The 20,053-nt window shown below is 41.6% G+C and overlaps 1 protein-coding gene across 6 annotated transcripts in view; it reads left to right on the forward strand.

Annotated features, from left to right (window-relative positions):
• The window catches only part of MTUS2 (microtubule associated scaffold protein 2), a 577,843-nt gene that overhangs the window by 427,971 nt on the left and 129,819 nt on the right, over positions 1-20,053 (forward strand). For all 6 annotated transcript variants that reach the window (XM_055317371.1, XM_055317370.1, XM_055317369.1 and 3 more), the window contains one exon: positions 4,260-4,471. In XM_055317371.1, coding sequence (XP_055173346.1) covers positions 4,260-4,471 — 212 coding nt within the window. The remainder of the gene's footprint in view (positions 1-4,259; positions 4,472-20,053) is intronic.

Genomic DNA, 20,053 nt, shown 5'->3' on the forward strand with positions numbered 1-20,053 from the left:
GGACAAGGCCTCATTCCTGTGCACTCCCCACTGCAGCTTGTACAGACCATTCACAGAGTAGGTACTCAATAAAAGCTGTCAAATATATTGGTTCCCCACAAAACATGACAGGAAGTGTATATATTAAATCAGATCTTGTCTTTAGATCATGGTAAGACACTGGTCTAGGTGTTTCTGTTCATATATTTCAGATTGAAGAGTTGCTGTGGGGATAACCGTAATTAACAGTTGGGAAGTTTACAAGGATCAGTCAATAAAAAACTGGTTGTCAGGGAAATTCTCATTTTTATTTTGTTCAAAGACTCCAAAACCATCAATAAGCCTAATTCGGAAAGCCTTTATTCATTAAATCAGCTTCCTAGTGCACCTGAATGGAAATCAGGAGGCAATTGTAGGAGACCAATTTTTTGGAAAGAGACCAAACACATCTAAGTAAGCTCTGTCTGCCTGTGGACAGAGGTTAGTGGCATGCATGCCTCGACCACCCCAGAAGTAATACAAATACTGCAAGGAATAGGAAGGAGATGATAACAGAACCTTCCAGTACTTGGAAGTATCCTCAGGTGACATGGCATGCCTCTCACTTAAAACATTTCTCTGGCTCTTCCAAAGGAACATGGGTGTAGGTCAGAAATGAGTCACTGTCAGCACATTTCATCTCACATGCCAGCCATGTGTTCTCTGAGCTTCATGTGATCACTGCCCTCTGCCACTTTTCTACCCTGTTCCCTTACTTCCTAAGCTGATTGGCATTTTGCTGGCTTTTAGGAGAAGGCAGTAGAAACAAACAAAATTCTCCTTAATTTTTAGTGAAATAGGTGAAGCTGGCTGTATGTCAGTCATTTTTTTTTCAACATACGGTGTCTCCAAGATGGTAGATGAGCTTGTGTAGCTATACCATCCTGGGAATGGTGTGACATGTGGGTGGACAGGAAAGTAAGTGACAGAACAGTACTTCAGCAAGTTAAGTATAGAAGTACTTCACACAAATTGACAGCACAAGAAAGAATACTGGTTTTAGTGAGGGCCAAAAATATGCTGCTGACGGTAAAGTGATTATTGGTCTCAGGCAGAGTCCTAGATAATATAATTAGAAAATGGCAGGACCTCTTCCAGCTAAAGCAACAGGCAGCTCCACAGCCCACCTTGTGTCTCTGCATTTCCTTCCAATAAGCCTTAGCCCTGGGGCCTGACTCTTAGTCTGTGTTATGACAGTGGTTGGATGCCAAATGTGCAGCTGCCCAGGAGTCCCTAACAAAGATTGGTTTCATAAGTTAGTTTGATGTCAGAAAGCCACAGATCTTACATTTGGTGTGTTGATACCAAAAGCTGATGTTCTCAGGGGAACCTCTCTCTTGGCTCAGAACATCAGTTTGGTGTCCCCATGAGTAGAATGTAGACAGAGTGTACTGGTGTTCAGTAGAACGCTGGAATTTTGAGTGTGTGAATTAAAACTATATCATAATGTTGGTATCAGAGTGAACACCAAGAATATGATTTCACCAAATCCTTATTTTATGTTGTCCATTTACCACTGAGTATCATTGCTGATATAATAATAATGATAATGATGAAAATAATTTTAATAATAATAATAGCAGGGGAAAAATCTGACAGCCCAAAATACACAATAACATGAGTACTTATAGTATGCACAAATACAAATTCAGAAATGATTCTGTATGCCATAGGTTGCAATTAGTTATAATTCACTGAGCTAGAAGTATCTTTTATTATTTCCTTTAGATTTCTAAAGGAACTGCCTTCTAATATATATATTATACAGAAGCGCCTTCTAGTATCTATCAATCTATATATATATATAGACGGGGGGGTGTAGGGCACTTGGTACCTCAAAACATTAATTAAAGCACTAGGGTGGTTTTCTTTATCTTTTTTTTAAGATTTTATTTATATATTCATGAGAGCCACAGAGAGAGAGGCAGAGACATAGGCAGAGGGAGAAGCAGGCTACAGAGAGCCTGATGCGGGCTTGATCCCAGGACCCCAGGATCACAACCGGAACTGAAGGCAGATGGTCAACCACTGAGCCACCCAGGCACCTCCACTGGAGTGTTTTATAAAATCTCCAGCCACACCAATAAAATGGAAAACAGTAATCATGAAAAAAATCTACGTTGGGTCTTAGGCTGTCTTAGAGTTTAATGCAGTCAGCAGTAAAATCTCTCACATTTTGTTGATAATTATTTATCTTTTGTTATCAGTATTGAGAATATTGTGATTGAGTACATATTAAAATTAATTTGCTTATGACATGCAAGTGAATTTTCTGGATTATTATGTATTCTACTGTCAAAGACCGTTTTAAAGAAGCATTAATCTCACATTCTCCTACTTCATTAAGCCATAATAGTTTGATATGTCATATGTGAGGTTGCTTTTTGCAATCTCTGATGATTTCTTAAGAAGAAGATTTAATTAAAATTAACACGGTTACCACTAAATTAACAATCAGAAGTATTTAGATCAGTTAACCATCTCTTCCCCTTAAAAGTTGAGGCCACTTGTTTAGTAGAATAAGCCTGTCACCCTGCTATGTCTCAGTGTATTGGGTACTAAAGAGACCATTTTATGATTTGTTTTCTATGTTACTCCCTGGTATTTTGGAGAGGGAAGGGGAGACAAAAGAATTTCTAAAATATTAAAGTTTATTTATGATTGTGTGCACGGTGTCCATGTCATGTTCTCTACTTGAGCAAAGGAGAGAATGTTCTTCGGGAATAGAGGTCCACTGTCCACCACTGAGGTTTTCTGTGGGTGCCAGGATGCTCTGAGCCTCACACTGGAAGCACAGGGGTTCTGAAGAAGATTCTCACTCACCCCTGGGTCTTTGACTGTGATGCACTGCTTATCTGTGAGCTCTTCCTCTCTCCCTTGCCTTTATCCACCGCCCGCCTCCCCAAGCCTCAACCTAGTCATCATTCTTAAAGCCTCCCCACCCTGTCCCCAGCCTTAGGCGGGAGTTTCTGGTTCCTTCCGCTGTGGCCTCCCCACACCTACCATTTGCCTGGCAGGAGCCAGACCTCAGAGAGCTTGTGGTTTGTGGGATGGGATGAGTACTTTGTTTTTACTGCAATGGAGCACAACTGCATGGATGGATAGGTCCACGCAGGTTAGGAGCTGTTTTATATTCATAAAGATCATTCTAGCTGCTGTGCAGTGAAAGAGAAGAAGCAGGGCTTCCCATTAGAAGGTGGAGGTTATAGTGGCTTGGACTGGATCTTTAGCTCTGGAGGTGATATGAGTGGTCACACGGAGGGACAGTTTTGGAGAACACTGATGCTGTAGGAATTTCAAAGCCAGAAATCCAGGGCACCTGGGTGGCTCAGTTGGTTAAGTGTCTGCCTTCGGCTCAGGTCATGATCTCAGAGTCCTGGGATTGAGTCTCACATCGGGCTCCCTGCTCAGCAGGGAGTTTTCTTCTCCCTCTGTCTCTGCCTCCCTCTCTTTCTCTCTCTCATGAATAAATAAATAAAATCTTTAAAAATAAATAAATAAAGCCAGAAATCCCTGGAGCAGAGGTCATGAGAGGTGTGACCTGACCCTGACATTGAAGAGAGGGTCTGTAGAGCAACCCTAGTAAGGGAAGGAAGGGGCATCTGGACATTACTCCTGGATGCCCAGTTAAAAGGTTGCGAGGTTATAACTCTAACTTCAACCTGGATAGACTTATTTATTGCCCATTAAACATTTTCACAGAGTAATCCCCTTGAAGGAAAAAAAAAAAACAAAAAACAGAAAAAAGCAAAAAACGTGCATCAAGTTCTCTAAGTAGTCCTAGAAGAATTTCAGGGAGAGATGCCTGGGTGGCTCAGTGGTTGAGCATCTGCCTTCAGTTCAGGTTGTGATCCCAGGGTCCTGGGATTGAGTTCTGCATCAGGCTTCTCACAAGGAGCCTGCTTCTCTCTCTGCCTATGTCTCTGCATCTCTCTCTGTGTGTCTCATGAATAAATAAATCTTAAAAAAAAAAAAAAGAAATGCAGGGAGCTGGAAGGAACATGGCAATTTTGTGTGTTCTTCTTTTGCTAAGCATGAAACTCTGCACTGAGAAACTGAGAACCATATACACAGAGCAGCCACATCAAGTCCCTGTCTGGTTTTCCTTTTTAATACCTAAGATGACAAACCATGAGCCATGTCTTCTTGGCCCCTGGCTCTTAATGAAATCTTTCTATGGCCAAAGAGCTGCTGTCACCTTTGTGATGAATATTCATGAGTGACTGTTGATTCTCTTACAGGATACCCCAAACAGAGGACTGCAACTCCCCGAAATGGATTTTCACCTAAGCCTGACCTTCAGGCCCGAGAAGCAGAACGGCAGCTGGTCCAGCGGCTGAAGGAGAGGTGCCAACAGCAGGCCAGGCAGCTGGGCCTCATGCAGGGGGAGCTGCGGAGGGCCCTATGCGGCTTCCAAGCTCTCGCCGTGTCCACTCAGTATTTCTCCAGAAAGGTGAGGCCAAGTTTGGTGACTGCCAAGGGGCTTTTGGCTGCAGAGGAGGGTGGTGATGATGATAGGGGTGTGTGTGTGTGTATGTGTGTGAGTGTGTGTGCGTGTGTGTGTGTGTGTGTGTGTGTATCTTAGGCTGAGTTTGAGGTTAGAGTTTGATTTGATTTTTAGAAGGTCCTGCAAAGTCTCCAGCAGCAGCAGCAGCAGCATTTAATGTGCTGGGAGTTTATACTTACATGTAAGAAAAATTAGTCTGGGAAGAATGATTTAGTACCCTTGATTTCAAAAGGGAAAGTTATGTGAAAAAGAAAAGAAGAAAATATAAATGAACGTTTGGCAGGAGAGATCTCAGAAGAGAATGGAACGTGAGATTGTTTGCATTTTAGGGATTAAATGGCCAAATTCTAAAATTTCTACACATTTCAAATGAAAGGAAGGTGGGGTCACAGTGCTGTGACACTTTGGCTGTTGGTGGGAAATTGAATGTGCCCGGTCTGGGGGCACCATGCCCAAGGAGTTGGGGCCACGCTCACAGTGTTCACAGAGCAGCGTGGGGTGGATGGCATCCTCTCTGCTCCCTTGATTTCTCTGAAAATGCAAAGAGAGTTGGTTTTGTCTTAGCAAACAAGTTGTCTGGAGGCTCCTGGAGCCATCCAGACATGAAGTCTGGTATTAGCGGTGATGTAGCTAAGTTTCCCCATCTCTTGACGTGGAACAGAGGTTCATGGGAGCCTGGTGTCTGATTGAATGCATTTGTGTTTCAGCAAGAAGTAGCCAAGGCATGTTTGTGGGGGAAAATGAACATTTACCTTTGGGGTTTAAACATTACGAATCAGTATGTTAAAAACTCATAGGGCATTTTGAGTTTCACATATGGACCTTCTGGCAACTATAAATGGGGAGAAATAAAGATATTTTTTTATGTAAGAAAACAAACTCACTCATTTAAAGAAGAAAAGCAGAAGAATGTTAAATAGCACCATGTCCCTGGTTTTGTTTTATCACCTGAACGTGAAAGCATGGAGGACTCTGGCTTTTTAGGACATCCTCCAGCCTCTCCCCTGCCCCCAGTACAGAAGCCTGAGCTGCCTTTTTTTGTTGTTGTTTTCTGTTTTGCTTAAAGCTTTCAGCAGAAAACCCCAGTTACCAATTTGTTGGTGTAATGAAAGACCAGAAGAATGGATTTCAGTTTCATCAATAGTTTTAGTCTCTTTCCCAACCAAAATATTAACAATGAATACCAACTTGAATTGTATACCTTCTTTTCTGGTCTAGTACCATGGTTATCAACCTTGAACAGCTGAAGTAGCTCTACACCCACTCCTATAAGAATGAAAATCATACATATTTTTGAGGTGTCAAAGAGGCCTGACTTGCTGTGGTAAATATTGAGCAGTTTTCTTTTCTTTTTTTTTTTTAAGATTTTATTTATTTATGGGAGACAAAGAAAGAGGCAGAGACATAGGCAGAGGGAGAAGCAGGGTTCCTCCTGGGAGCCTGATATGAAACTTGATCCCAAGACCCCGGGATCATGACCTGAGCCAAAGGCAGATGCTCAACCACTGAGCCCACCCAGGTGCTCCCAAGCAGTTTTCTTATAAGAGAAAGGCTTTTGTCCTTTGGCCTGATGTGTTTTTTTCGCTGTCAAGTTTTTAATAAAGGGAAAACAGGGTTGTTCATTGAGGTTCAATGATGGCATTTATGTTGTTACTCTACCCTTCTGGAATTACCCCTCCCACAGATCATCCAGTGTCTTAACAAATCCTTTTTTAAAATTTTAATTTCACTACAGTTAACATACCGTGTTACATAAATTTCAGGTGTACAGTACAGTGATTCAGCTATTCTATGCATCACTTGGTGCTCATCATGTAACAAATCCTAGATAAAAGTTTCTATGGATAGACGTACCAACAGACATTGACATAACGTATTGGCAATATGTGCTGTGTTTCCCAAGTTGGAACTCTTGGACTCCATTTATGACATGATGGCAGAGAAGGGAGTTCCTGTGCCAAAGTTAAGGGTTGGTTCCCCATAGTTATATATTTCTAGCCCCCAAAATATTCCTTGTTGGAGCATGGACCAAGAGTTTTATTTCTCTGCATCATGCACCTAGCTCTTAAATCAGAGACCAAAAAGGTCTAGCAGGTGATTTGTAGGCATTGCCTTCAGACCTCCCTACTGCTTGAGTTGAACTCGGCATGACATTTTAGCAAGATGGATGGCAGACATGAATTTCATTTTCTTTTCAGTAAATCACAACCAGCAGCTCCAGACAGACCTCCCAAACGACCATGACATTTCACCTCCTACACAGTGTGTGCTTTTCTGTCTTTCTGAGCTCAACTCTCTCTCCAGATAAACCCCAGAACTAAAAATGGGCATGTTAAAAAAAAAGTCTGTAATTGAACATACGTGGCTTCCACACAGGCTGCCATGTGTCCTATGTGGTAAAGATGGTTGATTTGAGAGTTTGCCAGTACTACCAGATTAGACCAGGAGGTGTGAGGTGGGGTAGAGGGTCTAGGAAATAGAGGCACAGCAAACCAGGAGACCTCCAACAGTGGAGCCTTCTATTATGAGGTACTGTGATCCTCATGATTCGATGAGCACTGGTGTTCTATAGAGCTGATGAATTATTAGACTCTACCTCTAAAACTAATGATGGACTGCTGACTAATTGAATTCAAATTAAAAAAAATAATTGGTCATCTTGGAAAAAAAAACCAAAACAACAACATCTCATGATCCTGTATCATCCTCGTGGGAAGCCAAAGAATCATTTTTATGTGTGGTAATGTCCAAAGTGGATCATGCCAGGTATGAAGAGTGTGACCTCTACAGCCAGCCTGAAAAGGCAGTATCTCTTTTCTTTTCTAGTTAGAAGACTCTACCATGTATCTTGGAAGTCTACACTGTGTATTGTTTCTATACTGTAGCAGATTTGTCTGCAAAGCATGGCATAGTAGAGAGGGCACAGGACCATCAAGGAGTCAGCCCCATCTTCACCTCCATCTATGTATGCGACCTTGAGCAAGTCACTGTCCCTCTCTGAGCCTCATCACATTACCAAAAGGAGTAAGATCCTTGCCCTTGCCCTGGCTCCACCAGCCCGAGTCCCCTCTGACCAGTCATCCTTGAGTCTCTATTTCCTTAATTTCAAAAAGGGTTAATAATAATAACACTTCACAAGGTTATTGTGAGAATGTAAATTAAAGAGTGAAGTTACTTCAAACAATTATTGAGTAAAACCTTCTTTTTGAGTACAAGGAAATCTGACAAAGCCCTGCCCTCAGGTATTTACTCTCAAATGAGATGAATAAGACACAGATGAGATGAAGTTAAAACATTGTACAGACCATTCTTGTTTCGCTATATATGCACATGAAGAGTTTGGCCTGGGCTGTGTTTTAAGGATAGAAATAATTTTCTAGTCTATCCAGCTGCTGCTGCTATATTTTTTTTTTCCAGAATGTGCTGAGACCATTAAAGATATATTGGAAGTAAGTCTCAGTGTATGGGAAGTCACCAGAAAAAAGGAATTAAAAGCCTAGATAAGAATCTTACATTCTGGCCCCATGCTTTCCAGCTCCTGGCAGAGTAGCTGTGAAAATTGTCAGCTGTGACACAGCCTGAGCTCAATGTCCAGGGATTCCAAGATGCCACATTTAGGTGCTAACATCAGCCTCACGCTTGCACTGATTCCAGGCAGCTCCACCCTTGTGGCAAGGCACAGTCCTCACCACAGGCCAGAGACATCTGCTGAAATCTGTGGTATGAGACCTCCGGGTGGTATAGTAATGAGCATGACTCTCAGACTCTGCACTTCTTCCAGTCAAGCTGAAGGATTTTTCTTTTCTTCTTGTTGCCTGGTTCCCAGGAATGCTACTCTGTAGCAGCCCCTGGTGGTCAATCTAGGAAACAATCCAGACAATGGTTATGTATTAAGTGGTGGTGTCCCTTGCCTTGCATGAAGTTTTATACAAGTTACATCTGAGGGTGTATTTATTTTCATTTTATTTTTGTAAGATTGATTATGGTTATTCAATATTTTTCATATTGATTTGTGTCATTTTTATCTTTGGCTTTATAAATGTGATAGTAGATGATGGATTTTAATTGTTTATTTCTTAGTAAATAGGTATAAAAGACTTGAAAACTAATGTCAAACATTTGTGTACTATATAAGCATAAGAAAAATTTATAATTCATCAGCCCCTCCTTTTCCCCTATATATATATGTGTGTGTGTATATATATATATATATATCTTTTACTATTTGACCTTATATCTCACAGCAATTTTTTAAACAATTTTATTTATTTATTTGAGAGAGAGAGAGAGAGATGATGAGAGAGAACATAAGTGGAGCCAGGGAGAGGGAGAAGCAGACTCCCCTCTGATCAGGGAGCCCAGTTTGGTGCTTGTTCCCAGGACCCCAGGATCATTACTTGGGCTGAAGGCAGACACTTAACTGACTGACCACCTAGGTGCCCCTCACATAATAATTTTAAATACAGAAGAGTCGAAAGAACAACATCCAAACACCCATCATCTACATTTAATACTTATTAACATTTTACTATGTTCACTTCATCTATGTTTTTGTTGTTAGTTAAGGGTATATATTTTAAAATATAGTTTATATATTTCAACTTCAACTTTTCAATTCATTTATGTTAGTAGATTTTTATCAATGCTGCTTCTACCCTATGAAAGTTTCTGTGGAGTATTCAAAAAAGTAAAAGGCAGAACTCCTTAAAACAGTATCACTCCTGTTTATTGACCATCTCCTATATTCTACACACTTTAGATAAAATTATATATGTGTATGTGTATATAATAGTATATATCACAATATAGTAATATATATATAATATACATAAGATACATAGGATGTCATTATATATAATATATATATTCATAATATTTGTATTATTGTAACCCTCACAACAACTCTACATGGCATAAGTATTGTTTTCATATGATAGGTGAGGAAACTGAACCTAGGGAGATTATGTAGCTCTTCTAAAGACAACACAATTAGAAAGAGATGGGGGCCACGATACAAAAACAAGTTAGTCCATATTCAACACCTGTGTTTTTCCACAAGATTATGTGCTCCCTCTCCCTCTGCCCTTCTAGCCTTCAAGGTGCTTTCAATGTAATTAAGGAGAAAAAAGCAAAACAGTTATCAAAAAAGTTAACACTTGGACAGGATGTTAACAGGAAATGGTCTAAGGTAATATTTAACCTGTTGCCATAATAAAAGTAGTATGTGTGCAGGTGCAAGCCCAGTTATTATGAATGGGAAGACCACTGTGAATGGTCTAAGGAGACTTGAAGGAGCCACAATGGATGCAAGTGGGATTCTAGATGAGTAAAAATGAAGGAAGAGCATTGTTTATCAGGGAAAGGGACACTCAAAGTCTGTTATCTTCAAAGTGGTGTCCTTTTACCTATCTTTAAGCTCCTGCTATATTAATGATTTATGACTAGACACCTAGGCACTCAGGAATTGTTTCTAAAATGCAGTGATTGCTTTGTAATGGATTGAAACCTTTAATAGTGAAGATCACCCAGATTCATCTTCATGTTCCAGAGCACTTGGCTTTGTTGTTTGGTCAGAGTAGGGTGTGTGGTAAAGGGGAGGATAGAAAAGACAGGTGTAGAATCCCTTTGTAAAATGTTTGCTGGCTTTATCCATTTATTACATTCAGATTTTAAACTCAGGGATTTATCAGGATAAATGTCTGCCCCAGAGCTCCAAAAGCAGTAGAGAAGCCATTATATCCACCAGCCAAAGGATTTTTGTATTTCAGAGACTTTGCCATTGAGTGAAGCTCTCAGAGCTGATAAAAATTGAAAACAGTAAGCTCTTTGTTGCTCCTTAAATTCTAAAAAATGCCCATCTAAATATAGTGTTTTGTGTCCCCCTCCCTGATAAACAATGCCCTGGGATTATTTTACCTTCCCTTAATGTTACCTTGAATAACTAAAGTCTTAGAGAGAATGTGAGCACTTCTGATTATTTTTCAGCATATAACCTAGTGGGAAGTGCTACTGAAGTAGTAAATTGACCATTTGGTAATTACTGTTCTGAAAGAATGTTGTATGTCACAAAAGTAAATGCGGCCACAGTACCTTGCTGGGACAACAGTGAGTGTTTGCTTTTACTTTTATGGTTCTAGCTTAAGGAAATTCTTTTTTTGAATATTTATTTATTTATTTATTTATTTATTTATTTATTTATTTATTTTTAGCTTAAGGAAATTCTTAGCATATCCCCAAAATATCAAAATATTCCCAATATCAAAGGCTAGAAATCCCCCCAACTATGCCAAGCAGCTCTCTGAAGTAGTAAGAACCCTTGGCATAGGGTGTCAATAATGGAAAGCATCATGGTAGGTAGAAAATAAAACTTGAAATTGCAAAGTCTTCTCAACTTTTATGGAAGATCTCCAGTACTGGTCCCTGATAAGAGCTAACTTCACTGATAATAATATAATTCTCATAATAATGAAATAAGAATAGATATTTGACTCAGGTAGAAATTGCCCCTATGCAGCTCTTGTCTTTTATACTTTGTCATAAATAGTTTCCTTTTTAAAATTAAATGAAAGCTCTTTTGAATACAGATTGATGCCAAGGGAGAAGAAAGATGAGTTTCACTTGCTGCTTTTGAAAGGAAGCCCTCAGGCTTTCCCCAGTTCCTGGTTGGCAATTGGTTAAACATGTTCTGCAGTAAAAATGCATGGCTTTAAAATATGCTGAGATGCAGAATTTAGTGTAGTTTTCCTATAGGCCAGGGAGGCAGCTGAGCAGAGTGAAAGTGGCACGTTGCAAGGCTATGCCACTCAACCTATCTAGACCCATGCCCTTTAACAAAAAACACAATCTGGAGATTCATTTTAAAGTAAATGAATTGCTGTAAACTACCCTCCAAGCAAAAGCAAGTAGAAGGAATGGTAACTCTAAAGAAGAAATACTGGCTGGAGAGATGGGAGTTATAGTTGCCTCAGCTCCAAAACCTCTTTCATGTGAGAAAGGAATTTCTTAACTTTTCTAGATCTCAGGGTTTTTTTTTTAAGATTTATTTATTTATTTTAGAGAGAGAAAGCATGAGCAGGGGTAGGGACAGAGGGAGAGAGAGAATATCAAGCAGACTCTCCACTGAGTGTGGAGCCTGACTCTGGGCTCAATCCCAAGACCCTGACATCATGACCTGAGCCAAAACCAAGAGTCAGAGCCTTAGCCAACCGAGCTACCCAGGTACTCCATCTGGACCTCAATTTTTCTACAAAATGGGATAACTAGAGGTCCAACTTTGCAGACCAGATTGGAGTGAAGTGACTCTCATGCTCTGAAGTCCATGATTTCATTTATTTCCTCTAACTCTGTGAGGTAATGCCATAATTTAAATACCAGAACATGCTCAGCCCTTCATAGGGTGGTGGAGTATGCCTGTGCATTGGGTGGCCCACTTGAAGTGTACCTGCTGCGTGATGATCACATTCTAGGAAATATGTTAAATTTTTCTCTTTGGGGAAATCCTTTTTAAATAAGACACATCTGTAAACATTTAAAGCATGAGTTAATGTCTAAGGATAGCACTGTCTTCTGTAGCTTCTCAAGGACAGGACAGGCCAGAGAGATGAGGAGAGAAAGTTGTCTAATGAGGCTACCATTTTGGCATCTGCTTCCTGAAAGGGGAAAGTGCCATGGTGGATTGTTCTATGTCTTTCTGCCTGGGACAAGAGTGGGGAGCATGGACTTGTGTAAGGTACCTGTTGTCTGGAGAGAGTTATGCTGAGAGCCTCCCTCCACGGCTCCCACCCCGCATCCTCCTCAACACATGTGCAGTCTAAATTATGCCTGGTTCCAAGGACACATCACTGTCTACCCTGGCCGTTCTGTTTAATGCAACACCTATTTGTTAAATGGAACATTTAAAAACTAAGTTTCAGGCCCTGCCTTCTACTTCCTGAGGAGAAACACTTGTTCAAATCATGATGTGCAGGAGGTCTTATGGTGCTAAGGGAGCTGCAAGAAGGAGCTATTCCTCCAGCCAGGGTTACGAGGGCCCTTCAGAAAGGACAGATGCTTGTGAAGTGGCCTCCAATAGCAATAAGGTTTCAGCAGACAGAGGTAGAGGAATCCCATGCTGCAAGGGATACAGTCCTGGGCAAGCTCTGTGGACAGTTCTGTGGAAGGGGGGAGGGTCTTTTGCCTAAAGTTTGGAGTGTGAGACTGATACAGCCAGGAATTAGGCAAAAGGGTTTGGGGACTTGAATAGCAAAGTAAAGAAAAGGGACTCTCTTTGAGGCAGTCAGGAGGCAAAGAGTAAGGTACTAAAGTGTTTGAATCTGAACTTTAGGAAGATCATTATGGTAGCAGTATATGGGATGGATGGTAGAAAGAAAATTCCAGGGAGAGAAAACAATTAGGAGGCTCTGCTAGGCAAGAGGTGAGAAGGGACAGAAGGAGGATTAGGGGTCTTGGTGGGAAGGAGAGGGTAGATAGAGGACCGAGGACCAAGGTGGTGAGATAATTGGGGAGCTTGTTGAGGTTTTAATTAGGACAAGATGCTCTAGAAGATGAGTGATAAAACCTCCCCACTCCAACCTGGACAACACCCAAGCAAAAATCATAAAACTATGAAATGTTAAGTGATAAGAACATAAGATGTATGTGTGTTTATAGCTCAGAAATGTTTAAAGGGGTCATGGGTTATCTTTTTCGGTATCTTTGGAACTGCACACTTTGTGTATCAGTGAACTCTTAAGGTCCAGGTCCAATGGACCTGTAGAGATGGACATTTTTCCTCCAAAATACATTTTTAACTCAAATATCACATGTCCATTTGAGATTCAGAAAAACTAGTCTAGAATCTCACTCCTCATTTCCAGAACATCCTAGGTCTTTCCCATTGTCTCAGGAATTTCAGGTGGAGGAGCTTCTGTTTTTTTTTATATAGTTACTTATGGCTCAGAATTTCTGCTTCTCCTAAATTAATTCAATTTATGGGTTCCTACCATTCTGTCTGTGCTGATTATGTTTCCTGCAGCATCCCTCCACACCTAGTATAGCCCCCTCTTTGGTTGATTTTCAAGACTGCTTTCTGATGCTGGGGTCTTCAGAGGGAAGTAAACATGGGTTTAGATATCAGGAGAGAAAAAGGAAGCTCTAGAAAACTTGGGAGCCATTTATATAGAAGTGACATAGAAAGGGATGAGAGTGACAAGAGAGTATATACAGAGGGACAAAGAAGGCAGCGCTCTGGTGGGGGCCAGAGGAAAAGAAAGAGAAGTGGTGGAAACAGGAGAATCCCACCTCACAGGCTTATGAGGGAGAAATTTCTGAAAGGGGAGAGTGATTTATAATACCAGGTACCAGACAATGAAAGTGATACAGAATGAGTTAGGCAGTTTTAGAGGAGTATCTGTAAGCAGGTAAAGGCAACCAGAATGTTCCGGTTTCTCCACAATCAAATGGTTTAGCAGTTTGGTCGTTCTTCCTTCTACCTTGGAGCAGCCACTTTACCCTGTGAGAAGTGGCAATGGTGACATCTACAGGGCATTGTCTGAAAGTGAAAATCTGTGCCTAGAGAAAAGAGCACATGTCAAATACTACCTTAAATTCTAGGGAATCTAACAGAAAGCAACTGCTACTCTCCTCCTGTTCACTAACATGTGAACTACAGACCTGATTTATTCCACAAACTTAATTTAAACTAGGTTTGAACACAACCACTTTTATTTTTCATTTTATTCTTGACAATTGAATTACTGAGACAGCAAAAAAAAGATTTATGTTGTATACCGCAAGTAGTTTGCCTATGAGATAATTCACAAAAGCAATTACGTATCACAACCTAAGAGTCAAACACTTTTTATCTGTAGTTCAGTCCCTGAAGAGAGTGAAAGCCCATCACTTCTGCTCTACCAAGAACAAAAAGGGACACATTTAAAATTCAAAAGTAGAAGGGGGGAGGGGCAAGATGGCGGAAGAGCAGGGTCCCCAAGTCACCTGTCCCCACCAAATTACCTAGATAACCTTCAAATCATCCTGAAAATCTACGAATTCGGCCTGAGATGTAAAGAGAGACCAGCTGGAACGCTACAGTGAGAAGAGTCCGCGCTTCTATCAGGTAGGAAGACGGGGAAAAAGAAATAAAGGAACAAAAGGCCTCCGAGGGGGAGGGGCCCCGCGAGGAGCCGGGCTGAGGCCGGGGCGAGTGTCCCCAGGACAGGAGAGCCCCGTCCCGGAGGAGCAGGAGCTGCACCAACCTTCCCGGGCGGAAAGGGGCCCGCAGGGAGTTGGAGCAGGACCCAGGAGGGCGGGGATGCCCTCGGGCTCCCGGGGACACTAACAGACACCTGCGAGCGCAGGGGAGTGCGCCGAGCTCCCTAAGGGCTGCAGCACGCACGGCGGGACCGGAGCAGCTCGGAGGGGCTCGGGCGGCGGCTCCACGGAGGGGGCTGTGGGGCGGGAGCGCGAATCCCACAGCGCAGGCCCCGGAGCACAGGGCGCCGGGACACAGCCCAGGATCCGGCCTCCCCCGGGACAGGCAGAGGCCGGGAGGGCCCAGGACAGCGAGGACGCTCCTGCCCGGAGCTGAGCAGATCAGCGGCCCCGCCCCGGAGCCTCCAGGCCCTGCAGACGGAGAACCGAGAGCCCCGAGCCCCCGTAGTTCCTGCGGAGGCTGAATCCAGGCTTCCAGAGTTGCCATAGCAACTGCGGCTGTTCCTCCAGGGGCTTCACGGGGTAAACAACCCCCGCTGAGCCCGGCAGCAGGCAGGGGCAGAGCAGCTCCCCCAAGTGCTAACACCTGAAAATCAGCGCAACAGGCCCCTCCCCCAGAAGACCAGCTAGACGGACCAGTTCCAGGGGAAGTCAAGGGACTTAAAGTCTACAGAAATACTCCCCCGTGTTTTTTTTTTCTTTTTTTTTTCTTTTTTCTTTTCTTTTTGATTTCTGATTGCTTCCCCCACCCCCTTTTTTTTTTCACCTTTCTTTCTTGTTCTTTCCCTTTTTCTTCTCTTCTTTCCTTTTTCTTTTCTTTTTCTTTTTTCTTTTTCTCTTTTCTTTCCTTCTCTCTCTTTCTCTCCTTTTCCCAATACAACTTGTTTTTGGCCACTCCGCACTGAGCAAAATGACTAGAAGGAAAACCTCACCTCAAAAGAAAGAATCAGAAACAGCCCTCTCTCCCACAGAGCTACAAAATCTGGATTACACTTCAATGTCAGAAAGCCAATTCAGAAGCACTATTCTACAGCTACTGGTGGCTCTAGAAAAAAAGCATTAAGGACTCATGAGACTTCATGACTGCAGAATTTAGATCCAATCAGGCAGAAATTAAAAATCAATTGAATGAGATGCAATCCAAACTAGAAGTCCTAACGACGAGGGTTAACGAGGTGGAAGAACGAGTGAGTGACATAGAAGACAAGTTAATGGCAAAGAGGGAAACTGAGGAAAAAAGAGACAATCAATTAAGGGACCATGAAGACAGATTAAGGGAAATAAATGACAGCCTAAGGAAGAAAAACCTACGTTTAATTGGGGTTCCCGAGGGCGCCGAAAGGGACAGAGGGCCAGAATATGTATTTGAACAAATCCTAGCTGAAAACTTTCCCAATCTGGGAAGGGAAACAGGCATTCAGATCCAGGAAATAGAGAGACCCCCCCCCTAAAATCAATAAAAACCGTTCAACACCTCAACATCTAATAGTGAAGCTTGCAAATTCCAAAGATAAAGAGAAGATCCTTAAAGCAGCAAGAGACAAGAAATCCCTGACTTTCATGGGGAGGAATATTAGGGTAACAGCAGACCTCTCCACAGAGACCTGGCAGGCCAGAAAGGGCTGGCAGGATATATTCAGGGTCCTAAATGAGAAGAACATGCAACCAAGAATACTTTATCCAGCAAGGCTCTCATTCAAAATGGAAGGAGAGATAAAGAGCTTCCAAGACAGGCAGGAACTGAAAGAATATGTGACCTCCAAACCAGCTCTGCAAGAAATTTTAAGGGGGACTCTTAAAACTCCCCTTTAAGAAGAAGTTCAGTGGAACAATCCACAAAAACAAGGACTAAATAGATATCATGATGACACTAAACTCATATCTGTCAATAGTAACTCTGAACGTGAATGGGCTTAATGCCCCATCAAAAAGCGCAGGGTTTCAGACTGGATAAAAAAAGCAGGACCCATCTATTTGCTGTCTACAAGAGACTCATTTTAGACAGAAGGACACCTACAACCTGAAAATAAAAGGTTGGAGAACCATTTACCATTCAAATGGTTCTCAAAATATACCCTAAAAACTATAGAACACTTCTGAAAGAAATTGAGGAAGACACAAAGAGATGGAAAAATATTCCATGCTCATGGATTGGCAGAATTAATATTGTGAAAATGTCAATGTTACCCAGGGCAATTTACACGTATAATGCAATCCCTATCAAAATACCATGGACTTTCTTCAGAGACTTAGAACAAATTATTTTAAGATTTGTGTGGAATCAGAAAAGACCCCAAACAGCCAGGGGAATTTTAAAAAACAAAACCATATCTGGGGGCATCACAATGCCAGATTTCAGGTTGTACTACAAAGCTGTGTTCATCAAGACAGTGTGGTACTGGCACAAAAACAGACATATAGATCAATGGAGCAGAACAGAGAACCCAGAAGTGGACCCTGAACTTTATGCTCAACTAATATACGATAAAGGAGGAAAGACGATCCACTGGAAGAAAGACAGTCTCTTCAATAAATGGTGCTGGGAAAATTGGACATCCACATGCAGAAGAATGAAACTGGACCACTCTCTTGCACCATACACAAAGATAAACTCAAAATAGATGAAAGATCTAAATGTGAGACAAGATTCCATCAAAATCCCAGAGGAGAACTCAGGCAACACCCTTTTTGAACTTGGCCACAGTAACCGGAGAAGGACAAACAGTGTATGTTCTCATTCATTTGGGGAATATGAATAATAGTGAAAGGGAATATAAGGGAAGGGAGAAGAAATGTGTGAGAAATATCAGAAAGGGAGACAGAACATAAAGACTTCTAACTCTGGGAAATGAACTAGGGGTGGTGGAGGGGGAGGAGGGCGGGGGGGTGGGGGTGAGTGGGTGACGGGCACTGAGGGGTACACTTGACGGGATGAGCACTGGGTGTTATTCTGTATGTTGGTAAATTGAACACCAATAAAATTAATTTATAAAATTAAAAAAAAAATAAACTGTGGCCCAGAAAATAAATAAATAAATAAATAAATAAATAAATAAAATTCAAAAGTATTGAGACTTTATTACATTACAGTGTTTTCTTGGAAACAAAGACTTATCATAAGTACTGTCTGTGCTAACACAATAGACAGGAGGTAATATAACTGCTCAAAGGATGTCCCTAATTTTTTTCAATTTTAATTTATTATTATTATTATTATTATTATTATTATTATTATTTGGAGAGAGAGAGAATAAGGGGAGGGGCAGAGAGGGAGAGAAAGAATCTCAAGCAGGCTTCACACTCAGTGCAGAGCCCAACGTGGGGCTCAATCTCAGGATCCTGATATCATGACCTGAGTTGAAATCAAGAGTCAGATGCTTAACTGACCAGGCCACCCAGGTGCTCCTTGTTTCAGTTTAAAAGAAACATAGAGACAGAATGTACATTTATGCTCTAAACATAAAGTGGTCAAAGAAAAGGAGGGAGGGAGAAAGAACAATGCAATTAATAGAAAAGTTACTAGAAAAGTAAATAGAAAAGATGGTAGATATTAATCCAAGTCTATCAGTAATCACATTAAATGTAAGTGGTTTTAAACATGCCAATTAAAAGAGATAGTGGGGCACCTGGTTGGCTCAGTCAGTTAAGTGTCCAACTCTTAATTTCAGCTCAGGTCATGATCTCAGGGTCATGAAATTGAGCCCCTCATAGCACTCTGTGCTGGTATGGTGCATGATTGAGATTCTCTCTTCCTCTCCCTCTGCCTCTCCTGACCCCTCTTGTGCTCTCTCTCCCTCTCTCTCTCAAAAGTGTGTGTGTGTGTGTGTGTGTGTGTGTGTGTGAGAGAGAGAGAGAGAGAGAGAGAGAGAATGATATTTATAAACTTAATTAAATGTCCACAAGAAACCTAATTTATTTTTATTGTTTTTTTTTTCTGTTTGTGGATTTAATGTCAGGGGAGCTAAGATAGGGTGTGATGCTTGCTGTTTCTGCTTTTCCAGTGGTGAGGGGTATGTTGAGGTAGGTGGGCCATGGAGTGCAGAGTTGGGGTAATCGGGCGAGCTAGTAGAGCAGAAGGACTTTCAGGAGGCCCAAGACACAAGGGACTGCTGGGCACCATGGTGGCTCCTTCCAGTCGGTGACCAGGAATGTCAAGTGGCACTGAGGCTGGTATGAAAGCACCTGACCCCTTCCCCCTACTTCTGAGGAGCTTTCCCATAGCCAGCAGGAGTTGGAAGGGGGAGCCACTGGCTCACTGATGTCACCCACTTACAAGAAACCTAATTTACTTATAAAGACCCAGATTATAGGTAAAGGAATAGAGAAAGACATACGATGCTAACACTAATCAAAAGAAATAGGAAATATCTATATTAATTTGAGATGGAGACTTCAGAACAAGGAAGTTTATTGAAGATAAAGAGGGGCACTACATAATGATAAAGGGGTTGATTCTTCAAAAACATGAAAAGCTTTAATGTAGTTGTTGGTATTTTAGGCTGACTCTGTTTGGGTCCAGTGGCTTTAACATTTAGGTAATGTTCAGTTGTTGCAGTCCTGACAACCTTTTTGCTTTAATCTCAAAAATCTTCTGTAAAGCCTCCAGGATTTGGGTGGGGAGGGAAGAATTGTAAACATCAAATGTGTCCTGCTATAGGCACTGCCATGCCCTTTATATTTCTTACATATAATTCATTTAATTCTCATATTAATCTTTTGATGCAGGTGTTTTGATGCCCACTTTATTGATAACTCAGGTTGCTTTGATCACATAATATTTTGTTTGTTATTTCATTCTTAAAATATTTAACAAGCACTTGGTAAGTCTCAGAACAATAAAGTGGATGACACAGGGTTTTCCCTCAAGAAAATCCCAGTCGGATATCCCACGGTATAGTTGCAGAGCACTTCATTTCATCTTCTTAGCAGGAAGACAGGCAGGAGAGCCTAGGAGAGTATCCCCATTTTCCAGGTAGAGAAACAGAGAAAGAGAAGTTATTTCTGGCCTAAGGTGTGTTGGCTAGCAAGAGTAGAATTAAGTTCTCCTGCTCCATGCAGGTGTCTTGACTCCAATTCCAGTGCTCCATCCACTATTTTAACCATGCTACTTTATTGACAAAAACATCACAAAACAGGACAGTTCTTCCAAATACCACTGGGGTGTTAACACATACCCTTTGCTCAGGCAGTGGTGAGAACTTTTCTGCTTTGATTTTCCTTATCCCTGTATGTCTAGCAATGCCAACAGAACAAAATCTCAGTGCAAAATATCATCTTGATTTCATGCTGCGATGTCACACTTCTGATAGTCAATAGAGAACAGTGTTTGGTGGCTGC

The sequence above is a fragment of the Nyctereutes procyonoides genome, unplaced genomic scaffold, assembly GCF_905146905.1.
Source record: "Nyctereutes procyonoides isolate TBG_1078 unplaced genomic scaffold, NYPRO_anot_genome, whole genome shotgun sequence".
Classification (NCBI taxonomy): Eukaryota; Metazoa; Chordata; class Mammalia; order Carnivora; family Canidae; genus Nyctereutes; species Nyctereutes procyonoides.